The 21,769-nt window shown below is 32.2% G+C and overlaps 2 protein-coding genes and 1 pseudogene across 3 annotated transcripts; 2 read left to right on the top strand and 1 right to left on the bottom strand.

Annotated features, from left to right (window-relative positions):
• LOC126774687 (ceramide-1-phosphate transfer protein) lies at positions 1-6,767 on the top strand. Its single transcript, XM_050496222.1, has 4 exons — positions 1-176; positions 248-459; positions 555-730; positions 3,131-6,767. Exons 1-4 carry the CDS (start codon positions 58-60, stop codon positions 3,257-3,259), a joined length of 636 nt encoding a protein of 211 aa, XP_050352179.1. The 5' UTR covers positions 1-57; the 3' UTR covers positions 3,260-6,767.
• A 2,336-nt stretch (positions 6,768-9,103) lies between these two features.
• On the bottom strand, positions 9,104-18,839 carry LOC126774678 (RING finger and CHY zinc finger domain-containing protein 1). 2 transcript variants are annotated; one of them, XR_007669834.1, is made up of 8 exons: positions 18,581-18,839; positions 17,909-18,070; positions 17,250-17,408; positions 16,044-16,226; positions 15,131-15,226; positions 13,846-13,931; positions 11,188-12,642; positions 9,104-10,975 (listed from the first exon to the last, which is right to left on the bottom strand). XR_007669834.1 is itself a non-coding variant. In XM_050496213.1 (7 exons), the coding sequence occupies exons 1-7, from the start codon at positions 18,689-18,691 to the stop codon at positions 12,498-12,500; spliced, it is 942 nt and encodes a 313-aa protein (XP_050352170.1). In that variant the 5' UTR covers positions 18,692-18,839; the 3' UTR covers positions 9,104-12,497. The 2 variants fall into 2 exon arrangements, 1 of the variants encoding a protein (XP_050352170.1); XM_050496213.1 differs by having other exon boundaries at positions 9,104-12,642.
• A 347-nt stretch (positions 18,840-19,186) lies between these two features.
• On the top strand, positions 19,187-21,310 carry LOC126774747 (protein yellow-like; annotated as a pseudogene).
• The last annotated feature ends 459 nt before the right edge of the window (positions 21,311-21,769 follow it).

The raw sequence follows: 21,769 nt of genomic DNA, 5'->3' as shown, positions 1-21,769 counted from the left end.
TGCTAAGGTGAAGTGTTTTTATTACTTACGTGATTTTTTAAATTAAGTTTGAGAGAAATGTCTCATGAAAATACCTTAGATTTACAATATGTGTACGACAGTTTTCAAAAAAGCTTAAAGGACGATGATGATGTGATAATAGAAGCATATATAGAGGGTTATAACGAACTTGTAAAGTAAGATTAAAATATTATATTTGTTGAATCCTTAGGAAGTATTCTTTTATGATAAGATTATATTTGTTTAGGTTTTTGAATCTCATTGGAACGGTCTTTTCGTTTGTAAGCAGCGATGTTAGGAGTAAAATTAAAATTATGGAAAAGCACAAAACTGGAGAGGATTCTTTATACTATGAATCTTTTAAAAAAATGATGAAGTACGAAAAGGAAACGAACTTACACGAAAAGAATGGTTTCACATCCGGCTCACGAACAATGCTGCGTTTGCATAGAGGTTTAGGTTTGTAAATATAACATAGAAATGTTATGACTAATATAATATATGTAAGTTTATTCGTCGATGTTAAGTATCATCTGTTTTTTTTATATTTTTAGATTTTATACGACTCTTCCTTAAACGTCTGAGTGATGCAGAAGAGTGTGTGAACACATGCACTACTTGTCAGGGCTCCTACAACGAGACACTTGCAGAATTCCATCCCTGGTATATTAGAAAAGCAGCCACACTGGCAATGCATGCACTGCCTTCTAGAACAGATTTATTAAATAAGGTAAGAAAATTATAAAATAATATACTGTAACCAATTCTGTTAGTATACTGTTCAAAAATATTATGTTTATACAAAGACATTCTTATTTGTAATTTTTATATATTTATATTATTATTCCTCTGGTCTAACAGTCAACTTCAAAAGCAGTCTCAAAAGAAGTCTTTGCTATGTCTTTTTTAATTTGTATAAGTGATATGTATTTATTGTGCGAGTGTTAGACCAGGTAACCTACAAAAAGTAAACAATAATAACACCTCTAAAGGACCTTAAAAGTAATCAATGTGTGTAATACCTTGTTCCTAACTAGCTTTAAATTTCAATTCAGTTCTGATAGGTTTAATTACCTAAGAAGAACAATATTTGAATTACAAAATCAAAAAGATTTTTATACAATCAAAATATAAACAGATTTTACAGTAAACAGATTTTTTAGTACATACATACTGAAAAGACAATGTGGCAAGGCGATTAGCTGAAAACTTGAATTTTGATTTTATTTGCTTTTTACATGCATCATGACATGTATTTATTTAAACTAGTCTAATCTTACCTAATAATCTTAATATAAATTGTATTATATACTTAATTAATCTTATTACAAAATGCATAATATCAAAGTGTTTTTTAAAAATAAATTAGAATTTTTAAATTTCTAATACAAGAAAATATATCAGAAACTAATAACTGATATAATCAATAAAATTAAGTGCTTCATCTACGTCATTTATGTCTTCAATAGTCCTTATCATTTTATATTGATAATAATAATTTACAACTCTTATTATCATTAAAAATATAAACATTTATAATAGAACTTTAAAAATTTTACATTTTTTTCATTATGCTCATACTAGAAATAATAATAATTTTTCTCCATTAAATTTTGGCATCCTAATGATTTTACTCCTTAACCAATTTAAAAAAAAACTTTGACATATTTGTTTCTCTTTTTAAATCTGTTCAAATTATAGCCTGCTGTTAATGTTGATTCAGATTGCAGTTCATATGTCTCCTTTTAAATCAGTATGTTTATTCAGATGTATAGTTCTGAGTGGATTATATTTCGTTTGTAATTAAAAGTATTAACCTTGAGTCCATTAATTATACTTAAACTGCCTTAAGCTTATATGATATAAAGTTAATACTTGTTTCAGAGATAAGTTAGACATAATATGTCTTAATCTATGAAAATGATATACCCATGTATAATAAATAAATCGGCTCAAGTTAGACGGTTGTCTGCCCCCTTTGTTAAAAAAGGACGCTTAGTTGTCGGGTTTTATGACACACTTGTGCAATATGTCCTGCGCAGTTGGCTAATCTCTCTTGAGATTGACCGCAGTGGCGGAAATCGGTCTAGAGGACATTAATATTATATAAAAAAGAATATTTAGAGTTGAGATAAAGCTAGCGGTATATCGATGTCGAGGGTATGACGATTAATGAGTATGGATGTAACGATTTCGATATTATTCCGACAGTAAAAGTTGCATCTGCGAGTACAAGGTTATATTAATTTGTTCGAGCGTAGTAATTATATACGATTCGCGGTAGACTAGCATTTATGATTGAATAGCATTGAAAATAACAAGTTCGTTATCAAATAGCTTCGTCATATTAATCTAATTTTAGACATTAGATATCTCGGCACTAATGATGACACAGTGTTTTTTAAGAATCATTTTAGATTCCAAGCTCCAGTGGGAATTTTTTTGTCATACCATACAGGTAGAATTAGCTAAGCAATGTACGTGGTGAGGAATGTTAGACAACTAACATTAATACGGCTCTTAATATGGAGGGGTGTGAGCCAGTGTAACTATAGGCACAATGAATTACTACCTTTAACATAGAAATAAACTTGAGACGCTAGAAAAATATACGATTACATCGATTCGGCGTTTGTTAAGATAAGCCCACTTCAAAGCCGGTTTTCGGTGCGGCTTTTGAAAATCTCGCGAACATCAAAGTGGTCTTATATTATTCATATATGTTATATATCAGATAATAATTTCTAAAAACTTTCATATATTAATAATAATCCAAGTATAAATATAATTTTATATGATTACATTATTAATCATTAATTTAAATTCGAATCTTTTAAAAGGAGGATTGATATATTGTGAAATTTTAAATTTATGCTTATATGAATAATCGGTTAAAATATTTGAATAATTAACTTTTTTATTTTGCGCAAACACTTGTGCATTCTCTCACTCTCAAAATACGATGAGAATATTAATGAGCACAAAACTGTAATCGACTATCCATTTAAAAGAACCGATATCGAATCGAATTTTTTTAGGAATTGATTAAGCTTTGTCCATTTAATTTGACAATTGTCGTAAACGGTAACGGTATTTAAAATTCTAATATTGTTATTATTATTCTTTCCAGATTTTCGGGTCGGAAGACAAATTAAAAGAGGCGATGACAATTCTGCCTCAAACATTACAATCGTGTGACGAAGTTTACAAACGCGTTGAGCAACTCTACACAGACTTCGATTTTCACGGTTTGCCCTAGAACAGTTGTTCTCGATATTCGGTCACACTGGTGGAGCACATGGTGTTCCTTGAAAGCATCCAAATGTTTTACAAGAATATAAAATTATTTTTACTATGTAAAATATCAAAGAACAGTGTTCCCAGGCTTAAAATTTTTTAAAAATGTTGCCATAGTAAGGACAATATTACTGCCAAAAGTATAAAATATCATAGCTCAACTCGCATAAATCTGTTCATAATATATAAACATTTTTTTATTTAGTTAACTATTAAAAACGGTATCAAGATCAACGGTATCAACTTTATTGTCCAACCAATTGATTAATTGATTTTATTGATTTTAATTTGTGTACTATTTGCACGTTTAAATTCATTATAATAAGAATGTATGGTTTATTTAAATCAGGGTTATAGTGTATTAATGTCAAGGTGCTCAGTTCTAAAACAACTCAAACTGATTTAAATAAGCCGGCAAAATTTGATTCACTGATTGACATCCATATAAATGAAATTGAAAAAATTAATATTTTTTTAAAATGGTAAAAAGTTAGAAATTTAATGATATTTCGACCAAAGATTTCATGTACTATCTATGTTTTGTTTGTTTTATCTATTGAAACTATGATACATTTTTTTTAAAATAATAGTATTGTATTTTGCACAGCTTTTAAATCGCAAAATATTTTTTTAAACAATCTGTTCCTTAAATATGTATATCATTCAGAGAACATAAAAGTCTGAACAGCGCCATCTATCACTCGAACTATTTTTTTAATTAAAATTTTCTCATCATTAAAACGGATGATTAGTATTATATACAATACAATATTTTACTAATTATAGAAACAATCCAAGTTAAATTGAGTCTTATATTATAATTATTGTATCTTTTTTTAAGATTAATTGTTCAATTCGAGTAGTATAGCTCACTTTTATAAAGACTTTATCTGTTTTCCACCAAAGTTCCGTTTCCACCTGTGTAGTGATGTTTTTTTTTTCATCTTTGGACGATGGACGTCTGGAACTGTTCCTATTTCGACAATCTGTTGTCTGATCTCACTTGTCATTTTTGTCAAACGTTAAATGATTGATTTGTGTAGTTTCTGTTTCGGTTCTGACTGACGTGTCGTGACGACAATATTATTGTTTCAATTATTCACTTGTTTTTTGCTTCCAATAACATAATCGGTCGCTAGTGTGTAGTCGGTTTTATATATTATTTTGTACTCAGTATTCTTTGTTTGCCGACAATGGGCAAATAAGAAATTATGATAACATATAAGGTCTTGGCTTAATCTTTCTCGATAAACATCGGGACACGATTGCATTAAATTTATCGTGATTACGACAGATGTCGCAGCTGCCATTTAAGACTTATAGCTTTGAGTCGTGATGTTGTTCTCTTATTTTAATTTGTTGCTGGACGATTGTTTCATCGCTATGGCAGTTTGTCGTCACATACTAAAAAAGTCATAACTGACAGTTGTAAAACGTCCCATGCCGTATCTGAACAATTCCTTTTAAATATACAAGCCACGACGTACGACACAGTGGGAACTCGCCCTTAGTTGAACAGTACTTACTACCTTTAAATAAGTATTTATCGCCGATGCAGTATTTTCAATAACTGTTTACTCAGATTAACAATCGCTAAAATGTTTGATTATTATCAAAAACTTTAAAAAATATTTTACAAATTTCTTTTTATTGTTTTCAAAAGTGATATTATCTTTTAATAAAAAGATCAAAGAGGCATGTTAAAGATAACAGTGTAAGCACTTATCAAATTATAATTAATATCATTGAATAATAATTGACAGATATGTCATTTATTAATAATATAATTTTTGAAACGGGTTTTTTAAAAATATAGTCAATGAAACTTAATTTAACGTAAACAAGAAACACTGGCGCATTTATAAAATGAATTTTATATTGAATTCAAATGCTATCTAACTAACTCACTAAACTCTTTAATGAAAAATTTTTTTTACTTTTTTTTTGTAGATACGCTTTTATGCATCCTTTTTAGATGTTTTTGAGAAATAATTATGTTATTTAATGAATGGCATGTGTGTTATATCTAAGGATATATTAGTTGAGAATCGATATAAGGTGTTCGATATTATCTTTTTATATAAGTTTAATAAATAATAATTAATGGTGGTAGAGCTTTGTGCTAGCTCGTCTGGGTAGGTACCACCCACTCATCAGATATTCTACCGCAAAACAGCAGTACTTGGTATTGTTGTGTTCCGGTTGGTGGCTCATTGGTGATGTAAGCGATGGTTAACGTTTCTTACAATGCCAATGTCTATGGGCGTTGGTGACCACTTACCATCAGGGGGCCCATATGCTCGTCCGCCTTCCTATTCTATAAAAAAAAAATTCATACGATTGAGTTATAACTTTATACAGTTGTTATTGGCCCTCGCGTGAAGGTCTTAGGCATAGTACTATAAGGATGGGTCGTATTGAATAGCTTTGTGCAAAAAAATAAATGAGGCAATGCAACGCATGTCGGCCTTTATCCAGTTTTATATTCAATCAAAAAACTACACTAACGATTTTTTTTCTTGAATAATTTTATTTGTTTTTTTTTTTAATATTAAATAATTAAAAATATATATATTAGAAAAATACCTATATCATATTTTAAAATTTTTTAATCGCTTGGCAAAGTTACATTTATTTATTATAAGTAGTAAATAGATGAACTTAAAACTTATCTTATCATAAGGAAATTACTGGCAGAGCTATGTGCTTTTGTATAAATTAAATTTTAACTATTGTTTAAGTGTTTGAGTGATCTCGTAGAAGGAATAGAACGCATTATACGAATGGTGTATATGTAAAACATATATTTATTTATAAGACTTTATATATAATAGGTAAATAACATTTGTGTGAATATATCGTCCCCGTAAAGCGAAAAGTCACCAATCCCCGAAATGGCTACTTTTAAATACTCGCCAATTTTATTTCTACCACAGTTTTCTAATGTTCAATAAGCTTTTAAACCGAAGTTAAAATAATTCAGACAATTTTTCATTACTTCAATATCATACAAAATCAAAGTACATACTTAATTATATTTTATCTAAATAAAGATAATTTCGATCAAAACGGCTGTATAATGGTAGAAAATTCATTAACGAACTTGGAAGGTAAAAATCGTTTCATTTATTAAATTTAGTTTTATATTATATTTTATTTTAGTATAATTATTATATAAAACTATTACGTATTTACTTTTTGATGAAACCGTACATTTGGAAACTAAACACTTTTATCTCATTTTCTTTTTCTACTGAACGACTTTTCGCTAAACTTGGACGTTATATAAAATGTATGGGAAAACAATTGATAATAATTGAGCTCAAGCGTAACACTTGCTCAGTTGTTTTATACAAACAGCTTCAAAGTTAATAACATTTTTTCACACTTGTATTTGTATAAGTATTTTTATAAACGACTGTACATCGTTTTTTTAGAAAGTAAATTGTTCAATGGCTTGCCACTACTAACGTATAAACAAAGACGGTTAGGTTATATACATAGATACAGATAATAGTAATTCAATTTCAAAATGGCGATAAATTTTTTTTATTCTATATTAGCCGCAAAATGAAATTAAAAATAGAATTGATGTTATTCATCTGAGTAATTTTGAACGGGTGTAATAAAAAAACTTTGTTGTATATTAAATTTTATATCGCTATTTAAATAATAGCGTGATGTGCCATTGTTATTATTGAATGAAATGTAAAGAAAAAAATAAATGAATTTAAAATAACGCATTTTACCTTAATATTGGTGGCACGTCGTGTGAAAACGTAAATTAAAAGTTGTAAACGATGAAATTTTCGATGATTAGCTTCATTATATTTAATTATAGAACCCTTACAGGCTAAATCCTGACCGTCTTATCAAATCCAACTGGACTGAGCCTAATTATATATATGTATATTGTATTTATTATTATAGCCATAGATAATGCTAGCTGGTTTATATTATAGTAAGATATGAAATGTGTACAGTATATTTATTAAGTGAAAATATATTGTGCATAATAATCGAGAATTTTTCAAAATAAAAAATTGTAGATATAATAATTCCTATTTTTCCAACATTGTAGCTTAAGATGAAACATTCCCAAACCATTCCTAATAATTGGGAGGAGATGTTTAGTTCAATTTATTGTATATTTTTTTTGCATTCATTGAAAATAAATATGTGTTGCTAGTTTAATTATTTTATTTCATTACCTTCTATTTACCTATATCTTTATATTATTGAATGTAGATAATACGAGTACATGAAGGAAATCATATTAAAACAACCTGTCAATGAAAAAAACCGCCAAAAAAAAAGAGAATTTTCAAAAAAATATTTTACAATTAAGCTTGTAATAACTAGTTGCAAGGGGGTACTATAAAAGGGGGGCTTATAACCGCGTTATTTTAACATTTTTTATTTCAAATGAACATTGTCATTGTGCCTTTTGGAGATACTCGATTTGTTTTTCTAAAATAAATATAACTTCTTTATCTTATGTCACCTCAAATGTTTTGAAAATTGAACGTGAAATGTCGATAACATTTGAATATGCCAATAGAAAAATCTGTATAGGTCAAATCCATCCTGGTGATATTGATATTGCTTTGTGTAGTCTGCTCGGTGGGCTGGGTACCAATTACCACTCACCCATGCGTTATACGTCAGTTGACTGCCTCGTTGGTCTAGTGCATATTCAACCTATTTTGTATAGGGGCCACAAAAACGTGTTAGTCGACGTGTCGCGGCCGCAAACAAAAATTTATTAGATTTGGAATTGTTACAAATTGAATTAAATATGAACCAATGTTTCACGTATATTTTTATCATTTTCTGAAATTTCGAACACTTTGCAGTGTCCGTGGTCACAAGCAATTCTTTAATACAATACAAATTGTAAATAGCAGGTTGAATACCGCTGGTCTATTGGCTAGATATAAGGCTGCAGACCCTGCAAGGCCAAGGCATTATTAAATCCCATGAATTGTGACACTATAGAGCGAGGCCCCATTAATGCGTTGCGCTGCGTTGCATTTTGTTGCGTCGTCGCTGCGTTATTTTCCATATATTTTTTATAACATGCCCCATTAGACCATTGCGTCGTCGCGCGCGACGTTTTAACGGACCGACGGACAAGAGACGAAGCGGGAGGGAAGGTGATGCGCTGCGTTGTCGGAGCTCCGCTGCGACGACGGACAGTAACAGTTAGTATTCGTATAAAACTGACCATCACTATTTCTTAATGATATCAAAGGAGATATCCAGAATCTTCTATGATTTCTACGTTTATTTCGGCGGTGGCGTAATAAAAGCAACAAAAGAACACGTTTGTATCTATCCATGGGCAGAACTGAGACGCAACTGCGAAGGCGTGCGTACCCTCTTGCGTTGCGAGGGCGCAGCGTCAACGCAACGCAGATGTGGCATACAATGCGTTGTTCCGTTACGACAACGCGATGCAACGCAACGCAACGGATTAATGGGGCTTCGCCCTTACTGATGGTATAAGGACTGGTTTATACCTTAAAAAGTGCCAATGTCTATGGGTGACAGGAAAATTACCACTTCTATTTTTCTAAAATATAAAAAAAGACAGCTTCCTAAAGAGAAAAAGCATAATAAGTAAGCATTATGTAAAATCACATCCCTCTCATAATCAAGGTTAAAAAAGTTGGTCTCTGCTTGTAATTAATAAAAAACCATTATAGTTGTACTTGCTTTTATTTAGTATAGGAAATTAAAAACAAAAATGGGATATTCAAGTCCCCAAAATCAACAAAAAAAAAAAATTATATACATAGTTCATTCTTAACTTAAATTAATATTAAATTATTTTTACATATTTATAGCAGCATTTACGCACTAAGAACATTAAAATACTGTACTTTAGAATATTAACTAAATTCATAACAAAAGACTGATTTTGACAAAAAAAATTATAAGTGAATATATTAAAATAGCTTCACAGACATTTTAAAAATTGTGAAAAAAATCTACATATATTCGAAGGAATCTGTAAATAAAAATACGATATCGCAAAACATATATAGCTTGATCCAACAATGGTCGAGATCTTGAATAATCTATGGTATTATTTATGGATTCGTGTTATTAAGGCTAATTTATCCTTCGATTGGAATAGGCTTTATATATTAATATATATTACCAACATATTTCCAATTATTATTCCTTATATAAATAGGCTTTTATAGCAGATTTGGAATCGAGATCTTACAAGTCTATTTTTCAGGTTCAGAATATGAATTTAAGATCAAGCTAGTAATGTCACTGTTATTATTTTAGAACTAATAATGATATTTATAAATTAATACATGGCATGGTGTAATACATTCCAAGCCTATCAAGTCACCAAAAGAGTTTTGTCCCAGCTGTGGGATTGTATTGTCACTATATTATTTAAGATCTCAATTGAAATGAACGCAGAAAACTTATAATAAAACACTCATGATCATAAGAAATAATAACATATAATACACTATTGTAATAAATATAAAACCATAATGGCGTTTGCAGTGGCAGTAAGACATGTATATGTTATGCTAACAGTAACAGCTTGTGAATGTCCCACTGCTGGGCTAAGACCTCCTCCCCCTTTTTGAGGAGAAGGTTTAGAGCTTATCCCACCACGTTGCTCCAATGCGGGTTGGTAGAATACACATGACATAATTTCAATGAAAATAGACACATGCAGGTTTCCTCACGATGTTTTCATTCACCGTCAAGCACGAGATGAATTATAATCACAAATTAAGCAAATGAAAATTCAGTGGTGCTTGCCCGGGTTTGAACCCATCGTCTGTTAAGATTCACGCGTTCTAACCACTAGGCTAAATATATTTAAAAACTTTACATAAGTAGACATTAACTTTATTATTTTTATTATTAATTAAATTAATTAAGAGCACCGTTAACCATCAAACCGCACGAGCAGCATTGTGGAATAGCAATGCAGTACATTCACAGGAAGATATAAAATTGAAAAAAGCCATAGAACAACGTATTATTATTTCTAGTCAAAAAACATAATTAATTTTAACATTTATGATAAAATAAAGGTCATAACTTTTCATATGTACGATTGTAATTATACTTTAATCAATAGTGCTTAGTTTATAAATTTTCCCTATAAATAATATGTTAATAATGTATACAATGACTACTGGATATTATGTCATACAATATTGTATTCAAAATTATTGTTATTAATACGACATAAGGTTCATATTTGCTGACACATAGTGAGTTAAGGTTTTTTTTTAAATTGAGTGTTATAAACAAAATCTTCTACAAAGCCTCTTAAATTTATACAAGCCTAATAAAATTTTCGTTCTTAATTACTATTATTAATATTAATTAGACATTAGCGATTATGGTTTAATATACAAATTAGGCTTGTAAAGAATAATTGACAATATATTCAAAAGATTTTAAAGTCTATGGTCGATTCTGATGACAGAGTACAAATAATGTTCTAAATCGATGCGTGAAAAAAAAACGTATTCTATGTCGGCGAAGTTGTTGTCGGAACTTTAGGAGTGAAATTAAAATATATACGTAGTTACAATCAAAAACTGTTTGTAGTACATAACAGATTTGGTAAGCGATTAGAAAATCGCATAGAATATCCAAAATATCCAAGGTTTGTTTATTACTTCTCCTGCCATTGCATATATATCAATCAATCAACAGCCAATCGTTGTCCACTGCTGAACATAGGCCTCTCCCAAGGTGCGCCAAAGCTCCCTGTCCTCCGCCTTCCGCATCCAGTTGGTGCCCGCCACCTTCTTAAGGTCGTCGGTCCACCTGGCTGGAGGGCGCCCTACGCTGCGCTTATAATATATATAATATATACTATATATTGCTATATACTATATATTGCATATATAATATATACATAACATAGGCTGAGTCATAGCTCGAGAGTTATTTGGTAGTAAACCCAATAACTTTTATTAGTTCGCCTCGATATTACAACTCGGGACCTAGCTTTAAGCCTTTAGCTAGAAAGACGGACGAGGCAGGCAGTAACTAAAAATATTCGTTACAAACCCAATCTATATTAATGACATCACAAAGTTTATATCTTAAATGTAATATTATTGCTAAGTTGACGGATTTAGAAAATTTATCATTAATGATAATTATTATATATAGAGATAAAAAAAATTGAGCGTCTCAACATTATTTGGACGATTTAGTTCATACTATGGGTAGCATTTATAAATCTGTCTAGTCAAATGTGTGCCCGTTTTATAAAAGTTCATATTTTATTCTTTCATTTCACAGCCTACAAAGGTAGTGTCTGTTTTAGCGTTCGCTAGAAACAATTTATCGATTCACCTTCATCGCCAACCGTTTTTTAATTTTACTTTGTAAAGAATGTATTCAATATATGTAGTTTGATGCTCATATTATATACAGTAGACAACTGATATTTATCCGATTGCAAATTTATAAATCGATTTCAAAATCCGATTTCGGTAACGCCTAGCCTCACCAAATCGCTTGCGCTCAGGCAAATATAGTCTTTAAATACTTGAAAGTAAGGTCGATGATTGTGTAATAGATTTGCGTAGCTGAACCAACAAATCGAAATCCGAATCGCAAAATTCGCGTTATCCTTTTTTTCCGCTCTATTACAATTGGTTAGAAAGAGAAAGCGAATTTCATAGTACGTCACAATCAGTCTGCGTTTGGATACCATACACAATTCGTTTGGTGATATCCAGTGATTTTATTTGTCGATTCGAAATGTTTTAGTGGTATCGATCTATAGATCGCTGGCGTTTGGTTCGGCTGGTTCGATTTTTGAAATCGGATTTTTAGTTTGTGAAATCGATACGAATCGATTTGTGTTTGAAATCGGACTTTGAATTCGTTTTAATATATCGGACGCATGCCTAATACACAGTTTAGAAACACGTTTACAACAGTATTAATATTATGAATTATAATTGAATTAACGCTATGTACATTTATTTATCGTGTTCTTGTACTGATATAGTTTAAAATTATCGACAGATAAATAAATTAAAAAATCCTAAACATTTAGAAATAGTTAATACGATATAAATAAAAGAGACGTCCAATTAAAGTACAAAATAAGTCCGCATGACACGTCAGACGTGCTCTCGTGTATCGCGATTGGTCCGGTTCGGTCCGGTTTGATCCGGTTCCGGTCAGGCCTGCGGCGGTTCGTCGAGCGGATTGGCTTGCGGGAGGTCGTCGTTTATCGGTTCTTCTCTCGGCTCGAATGTTGAACTTCGACTGGTCGAACTAGACGGAGACGACGATGAATCGCATTGCTCAGAACTGCCGCTATCTCTGGAAATGTTTGTATTACGTCATTACGATTCGCTTACAATGAATTTATTTGGCAGTCCACGCAGTATATTTGGATGGAAAAGATTTGCTAGAGGCGGAGAACTTGTCAAATGGTTTAGTCAGTGGATTGGGTCAGTGCCACCATAATTGCACAAACATATATTTATTTATTTATTTAAAAACTCTATCAACCAATAAAGTATGCAGTTGGAATAAGGCGGACTTAATACCTGAAGGCATTCTCTACCAGTCAACCTTTACTTAACAGAAATCCGTGAAGGCGGTAATCAGTAAATTGTATCAACAACAATACAAATATATGCACAGAAAAATAAATATACAAATCGATATAAATAAATAAAAATATACATACATACACATATAATGTGCTACATAATATACCGTAACAGCCTGTGAATGTCCCACTGCTGGGCTAAAGGCCTCCTCTCCTCTTTTTGAGGAGAAGGTTTGGAGCTTATTCCATCACGCTGCTCCAATGCGGGTTGGTAGAATTCACATGTGGCAGAATTTCAGTGAAATTAGACACATGCAGGTTTCCTCACGATGTTTTCCTTCACCGTAAAGCACGAGATGAATTATAATCACAAATTAAGCACATGAAAATTCAGTGGTGCTTGCCCGGGTTTGAACCCACGATCATCGGTTAAGATTCACGCGTTCTTACCACAGGGCCAACTCGGCTTTTATATATATAAAGAGTTATATTATATAAAGAGTTATATTATATAAAGAGTTATATTATAAATTGTATAGACATATAAATAATACATATGTATATGTCATAAGACGACAAAAATTAGGGAGTTAGGAACTTTCTGACAAAATATGCTCACGTAGTCGTGAAATTTTACTAATACTTTCGAGTACTTCGGTTTACTAATTGCCCGGTTCCTATATTTAGTGAATCGTCATATATACATGAGGAGCGTTTTTTTTGGAATTTCTAACTGAAAAAACTACTAAATCAATACATAAACGTATATCAGACTATGCAACGCGTTTCGATTAAGTTTTTAGTACTTAATATTATTATATAAGATTCGTTTAGCAGTTTCAAGGTGATAACAAATTTAAGTGCTGAAAACCAATATATCACGATTTTTGTTAAATTTACAAAAAAATATATTAAGGATTAACTTTTAAGGTTATTGTTAACAAATGCAACAAAAAATATATAATTACTTGTGGAATCCATTCGTTTGACACGTGTTGTATCCGCCACAGTGTTGACACTTCAGTCCGACCACGTGAAACTTTACAGTTGATAACTAAAAGAAAATGTATATATCTTAATGTGACACACTCCCACAGACGGAGAGGGTACCGCTGGTTGTTTGGCTGGCCGGTTGTTGGGTATTCTAGCGCACTCAGTGCCGGAGTCCCACACACCCTCATGTGAGGAAAATGGATAAATCCGTTTTGCCAGCGAGAAAAAAAAGAACTCTCCCGGTCAAAATTACCTTTGTCCATAAATTCAATTAATGATTAAAAGTACGTTTAAACACGTAATATAAGACAATTATTCTTGGTCAGCCATGTGTGGCTTGTTGGTAGGGCTTTAAGCCCGTCTGAGTAGGTACCACCCACTTAGCAGATATTCGACCGCTAAATGGTAATACTTATTATAGTATTGTTATATTCCGGTTCTAAGGGTACGTGAGCCAATGTAACAACCGGTACAAGGGATGTAACATTTTAGTTCCCAAGGTTGGTGACGCATTGGCGATATAAGGAATGTTTAATATCGCCAATGTCTATGGGCGGTGGTGAGCACTAACCAGCAGATCTATTTGCCCATCCCCATGTCTATTTAAAAAAAAAGTGAAGACGAACATGAGAACTAGAGGTACAATTAGCTTAGTAGGTAATACTTCTTAAGGTCATGCTTGAACAAGTACTTAACATCCGGGCTGTTCGTTTTGTATCTTTTTATGATAATATAATGAGCGTAATGCAGTCAGAGCACTTGCAGAAGGGGCGAGTCAATGCAAAATATAGAGCAAAAGGTCTGGTGCAATTTAACCTCGAGTCGAGCTCTTTTATCCATGTAGAAGTACCACAAGGTGCTGTCGTCTGACATCAGCCCCATGTACATATATCTGACCGGTTAAGCCCGATTTTAGGATAAACATGTTCTAGGCCGAATCAGTTTATTAATAGTTTATATATATATACTTAGAACTGTAAAAATAATGGTTGAAATAGAAATCGGGGTTTGCCGGTAACATATATATTTCAATACCCGGTATATGATGATACCATTATGTGATAAGCAATAAACTTTTTTCCTCTTGCATCATTTTATGTCGATGAGGGCACAAATATGAATAGTGCCACATCAGGGCCCGTATCTTCGGTGGATTAGACACCGATCGGAGAGCATTTGTGCCCTCGTCCTCTCACCTGTCCGTTCTCCCCTGGGCGACGAGTGGATATAGCAAGGCGACGCAATAGAAAAAATAAATACCTTGTGACAATCTTTGCAGAGAATGGTCGTCTTGTAGTCGGCGTACTCGGGCGGCATGGGAGTCGCTGCCACCTCGGAGTCCAGGTAGTTCCAGAGCTGCAAATGAAGAGTCGTTAATGAGCTATGATGACACTTATACTGTAAGAAGTGCATATAAAGTGTGATGATGTTCTCCTACTCTACGGAGATTCCGTCTATGTAGCACAGGACATATTATTATACAATACAATGTGTACTGTGCTGATTACTCAATCTTTAAAATAACGAGCAAGAAAGCACTTTCTCGGAGAGAGATCAGGCATAAGAGTTAAAGATTTTACACGATGTTTGAGACACAGGATACTGACAACCTTCTAACTTCGAATTTAAAACCGGACCCGAGACACGAACCCACCTTCATATTGACTTAGAGGAGAGTGCGCTTGTGTTCACATACTTATATATGTACATACTTATATAATTTTTTTGTGCAAGTTAGTTCTTGAATTTGAAAGTCGATTAAGAGGACTTAATTGGACGTTTTTTTAAAGTATATCGAACGCGTAAATCTTAACCGATGATCGTGGGTTCTAACCCGGGCAAGCGCCACTGAATTTTCATGTGCTTAATCTGAGTTCATAATTCATCTCGTGCTTGACGGTGAAGGAAAACATCGTGAGGAAACCTGCATGTGTCTAATTTCATTGAAATAATACCACATGTGTATTCTACCAACCCGCATTGGAGCAGCAATGTGGAATAAGCTCCAAACCTACTCCTCAAAAAGGGAGAGGAGGTGTTAGCCCAGCAGTGGGACATTAACAGGCTGTTACTGTAAGTGGACGTTACTGGGACATTCTATATGTTTCTATCGGTTTTGCAATAACTAGTAACAATTGTCCAAGGTGACGGTGAACACACAAAAGATGCTCACATTGGTCATATCAATCATGCTGGTCTGGCACGTGGGGCAGGCGTAGTGGCCCGACTTGAGCATCTGCTCGAAGCACGGGCGGTGCAGCAGGTGTCCGCAGTCCGGGATGTGGCACGGGATGCGCGACGTGTGGATGTCCTCCAAGCACACGGGACAGTTCGACCGGGACACGTTCTCTACACACTGAAATGTATTGACATATTTACAGATAACTCCCGATTGGTCGTGGACCTCCTTTTTCTCCCCCCTTTTGTTACAGTTAATTAGAACTTTTAAGGAAAAAATATTTTAAATGGGAAACACGAAACAACAAACGGAATAGATAATTAAATATGGAACAGTTAATCATATTTTTATAAAAAAAAAATCTAAAGAAATATAATTTGTATATCATGTTTGTACCTTGCTTTTTGTCACCATTTTAGTGTACATATCTAACTCTGTCGCTAATAGGAAGTTTATTTTAATAATACAAACATTTACAATCCGAGCCAGTGGTAGCTTTACATTACATTTAATATATAATCAAAATGTCCTTCAAAAGTGTTTATAACATTACTTAAATATAGTTAAAAATACTTTTTACTTATAAAGTTGGTTGGTACAAGATATATTATTTATGGAATACAACAGACATTCTAAGTGTAGACAATAAAAGAAATCCTGCAGTAGAAAAATACTATTAAAAACTACTAAATGAACTGCTAATAACTTTAGTATTTTTAAAATTAAACATAATGAGAGGGATGAAAATTTTTAATTATTTTTTTCATTAAAAATTCTCAAGTCGTACTTACTAAGATTGATATTTTTTATCACATTGTGTAATCTTACTAAATACGTGACTCTTAATGAGATTAAAATTATCGTAATTTGTTTTATGATAAATAATTATTAGCATATTTTGTTTTTTGTACCAGGGTTGGATTAATGGTAATAAGGGCAGGTCTTAGCATTGGAAAAATTGCAGTATTGAAAAACAAGTTTGCCTAATAACTGATTGAGCTTATTTTAATATCAACATTGCTTATTTGAATAGTCCGACACTAAAAAGTTTACACATTAGATCACATTTTCTCTATTCAATTTTTTTTTTTTTGGTATGAGTTTTGAAGGCCACTATAATTGCGCCAATGTCAATAAGTCTATATGTGTGCAGTAGTATTAAAATATATTTAGAATAATTGTTATCTTCATATCACTTACCCTGTGACCAACACATTTCAACTGTACTGGTAAACACATGTTACACCGTTCACAGTGGAAGAATTTATCCCGACCCCCCACTCGACATATGCCACAGCCATCACAGTGGTACTGTTTCTTATCTTCATCGTCAAATAAGTTGCAAATCAGACACGTATACTGAAACCATAATTAATCAACATTTGAGTAGAAATATATATATTTTTTTTTATAGAAGAGGAAGGCGGACGAGCATATGGGCCACCTGATGGTAAGTTGTCAACAACGCCCTTAGACATTGGGATTGTAAGAAATGTTAACCATCGCTTACATCACCAATGCACCATCAACCTTGGGAACTAAGATGTTATGTCTCTTGTCCTGTAATTACACTGGCTCCACTCACCCTTCAAAGTAAAACACAACAATACCAAGTACTGCTGTTTTGTAATATTGATAAAAATTATACCAAATAGGAGGGTTTTAGTATGAAAAATTATTAAATAAATAGCTGCTATTCAGTATCACCTATTAACAAACTAAACTATAAATATAATAAGCTTGAATTTCACATTCTTGAAACCAATAAAAAAGGTAGTATTAACGAAACACTTGTGGAGTAAATCTATTATGCAAATGTGTGGGTGGCTTCTATTTCTATGATCATAAATAATACATACATTGCCAAATCTCACTCCACAGTTCACGCATTCCGCTTGGACCTTCTGCCGAGTATCACATTCTGTACATATCAGCTCTGTCACAGACTTTCTGTTGAAGTAGTGCTCTTCGTTCTCATCGTGGCAGTATCGGCACATATAAAGCTTGTTGCAGCATGGTGTCTGATAAATAAAAGATTATAAAACACTTATTGTGTCATTGTGACTCAACTTAAAAAACATACCTAGGTTAGAATGATATGACAATTTTATACTATAAAAAATACTAGAAACTTATAATAAATGAATTAATTAATAGATTTAATTTTTATATTTTTAATATACTCTTTGTTTGCTTTGTTGGAACTAAGAGTTTTTATTATATGAGTGCAGTTATAGCTTAGTTCACTTTATATAAATTTCTTGTATTGTCAGATTTTTTAAATCCTTGTTCTGATCCAATAATAACATATTCCTTAAGTTTAGATCAAGGATATATTGTAAATATTAAGTAAAACTATGCATGCGAGTCCAAGTTCATTGACATGCTTTTGTTTTGCTAAATTTGCGAATCATAGTCGAATCCGAGTTTTTGCGTCGAAGGCTATAAATATAGATGCAAGTGTTTTTAACCCGGTAGCGTACTACAGGTTCTATTAATATCGCTTAAAATAGATTTTTTATAATACTTACCACAAATTTGGCCCTTCGCTTATAATGAGCGCAACCAATGCGCTTTTCAGCGATTTCTTCGGTCACCACTGCAGATTCACCATTAGGTGTTTCTGAATTCACTTTTGACATTTTTATGTATTTTACATTTAATATATCTAAAGAGTTACGAATTGATAGCTGTTTCAAGGTTAAGAAGGGATACGATGAATGTACTCTATCAATTAATATATTTTTTTATTGGACGATAATGAACAACAATAGGCTGAACGTGACAACTAGATACTTGTCATTTGACATTTCAATGAATGTTCCTTTTCTGCTATGAACATTTCGTATGTATAAAAAACAAAAAGAATAAATCAAAGTATATTAAATATCTCAACGTATTATTTACGATTTTTATTCAATATATCGCTTAATATAAAATTTTAAAATATTTTTTAATATTAGTCTATATATATTTGTTTTTGCAACAAATTTCAAAAATAAACTAAATTGTAATATTGGTACACAGTACTTTTGATTTTTGACACTTACTTTTTTGCGCGTAATTTAAAATCAATAAAAACACATATTTTCATATATCTTAAGCTCAATTAAATTTTCAGTACACAATAACAAATAATGAAAGCTGCAGTTATATTCTCAATTTTTTTATCAGTTTTTCAAAATACACAGTGTTTGTTACCTCCAAGATTTCAATGGAATACCTTAGACTATGCATGGGAGGGGCATGCACGAGAAGCTGCAGGCGCTTATATCCCTTAGAATAATATGCCTACAGGAATTTCTAGATGGAAAACTAAATTGTTTATCACGGTACCTCGATGGAAAAAAGGTTCGGAATTTTCAGTCAAGTTATATTATATAAAATTCAAGAGGTATGTATACCGAAATTTACATAATGACTTTGATATTACTTTATTAAAAGGTCGTGTACTTGCGCACGTTTATGAACTTGAAAAACCATTTTACGCCAGGAATGTTTTATTTGACTGTTACAAACAATAGTTGCAAACAAATTCCTACTTGTAATTCCTAATTTTGTTCTGAACGTGTTCAAAGGAGTTTCAATTATAAAAAAAAAAACAATGATACACTTGAGTTTAAGTCACCGTCATTATTTTATTATTGCATTAGTCATTATTATTTTCTATTAATTAATTACAAAACCAAACAATATATTTCTTTATTTGCATAATTTCAGGAGTACCGTCATCCCTGAACTACATTTACGTAAATGCTAGTAAAACCCAGCCACTGAACCCTTACCCGAGTTGAAGCGAAGCGTTTATATCAGATAAAAGTTGCTGCATCAAGTCCAATAGTATTGTCGTTTTTACATTTCGGGTTCACGTTGATAAGTGCGATCGATTATGGGTTGTTGATAATGGCATCACTAATATGACAAGTTAGAATTTATTTCATTGTTGCAACACAAATCGGATCACTTACACTGAAGACAAATATTGTTTAGTGTCTAGCTTGTTAAGCGCAGTCCACGGTTCTAGGTTCAAATCAATAAATAGTTATTGGTCTTTTCAGTCGAGTATGCGATGCGATGTATTTATCTGCTGACCGTCAATTACTTGACATAAATTAAGCCATCATGTTTTCATAGTTAAGTACTGGACGTCGGAGTAATCTTTTGAAAACCCGTAATTCATAATGTCCCTGTGTGATCAAGTGATCCAAGTCCAAGGCTCTTACTAAAAAAAGTACATTGTGATCGATTTAGGGGTTTCGTCATGATAATCAAACAGACAAAGGCCATGTGAGAACTCATTAGACATTAGTGTCTCCCGTTCAACATACACTCTTGTATTTATAATGAATATTAATAAGAGTCAGATTGCGTAGCCATTGTTTACTGTTTTCTTATTTAGAGGATTTGAAACAAAGAACCGTACCAGCTGTAGTGGTGTTCGATCTAAATAATAACACATTGATAAAACGCCATGTGTTAGAGGACGAAGTTTTGAAGGATTCCTCGGTTTTAATTAGTGTTGTTAGTTAAATGGCATCGTAGGCGTAGCTATAGTACACGCGTACATTCATACAAATAAAAAAATTTCTAAATCAAATTACTGTACTGTTAAAATATTTTTGTAGAAGTATGTTGTCTTATATATGTATGCCTGTAGGTTATTCTATAGAATAGGTAGGCGGACTAGCATATGCGCCACCACCCTTAGGAACTAAGATGTTTTGTTCCTTATGCCTCTATAACACTGGCTCACTCACCCTTCGAATTGGAACACAACAATACCAAGTACTCCTGTTTTGAGGTAGAATATCTGATGAGGGGGTGGTACCTACCTATACGAGCTTGCACAAAGCCATCAGTGAAATTGATTTAACCTGTCAATATGAAAATAATAGTCATTTATTATATATACGTTGATGTATATATTGATAAGGGGATTTATTCTGTTCATTGTGTTTTCATTTAAACATGTAATAAATACGATATTTATTAGAATTTAATGAAATATTTTTTTGTAGAAATAATATTAAGAGCTTATAATGTATATTAAGCTTATTAATAATTACACCCAGGCGGTCGACATAATTGATAAGGGTTACGGTAATACCTGCGCCTATATTCCTGATATTGGTTCGAACGCGTTGATAGTGTACAGTTTGAGGAGAAACGAGGCGTGGCGAGTGGAAAATCATTACTTCCACTTCGATTCTCACTCTGGCGTGTATAACGTGGGCGGGGTTAAATTCTATTGGAGCTTCTAGGTAAGATCATCTTCTAGGTAGTCAAAAGTATAAAAAATATGTTGTATTCATGTAACCGTGTATTTTTAACGAGCTGAACTGAAAACTCGATATAAAATATTTAAAAAATAAATAAATAAAGAAATTCTACTAATAAATTGTCACTTGATTGCAATCGAAACGAAACGTAATCGTTGCCGTTTAACCATTTTCGATTGCTACTAACGTAACGATTCAGTTGCTTCGAAATTCGATCGGAATAGAATTGGGAACTTATTCTAACTAATATAAATTAGAAGAATTGTCTCATTGTCTTCAAAAATAACAGAATATTCAATAAAGAGTGAAAATATTTCAATCGGGTCGTTTATTAAATCAACGTATAATAAATAAATAATATGTTGGTAAATATTTACGGCCTTACTTATAAACATTGCTGAGCGGATGTGTAGTTAAACACTGATCTCTTTCTGTCATTAT

Source organism: Nymphalis io, chromosome 17 (assembly GCF_905147045.1).
Source record: "Nymphalis io chromosome 17, ilAglIoxx1.1, whole genome shotgun sequence".
Classification (NCBI taxonomy): Eukaryota; Metazoa; Arthropoda; class Insecta; order Lepidoptera; family Nymphalidae; genus Nymphalis; species Nymphalis io.
The sequence above is the reverse complement of the archived record's forward strand: the minus strand, read 5'-3'. Positions and strand labels throughout refer to the sequence as shown.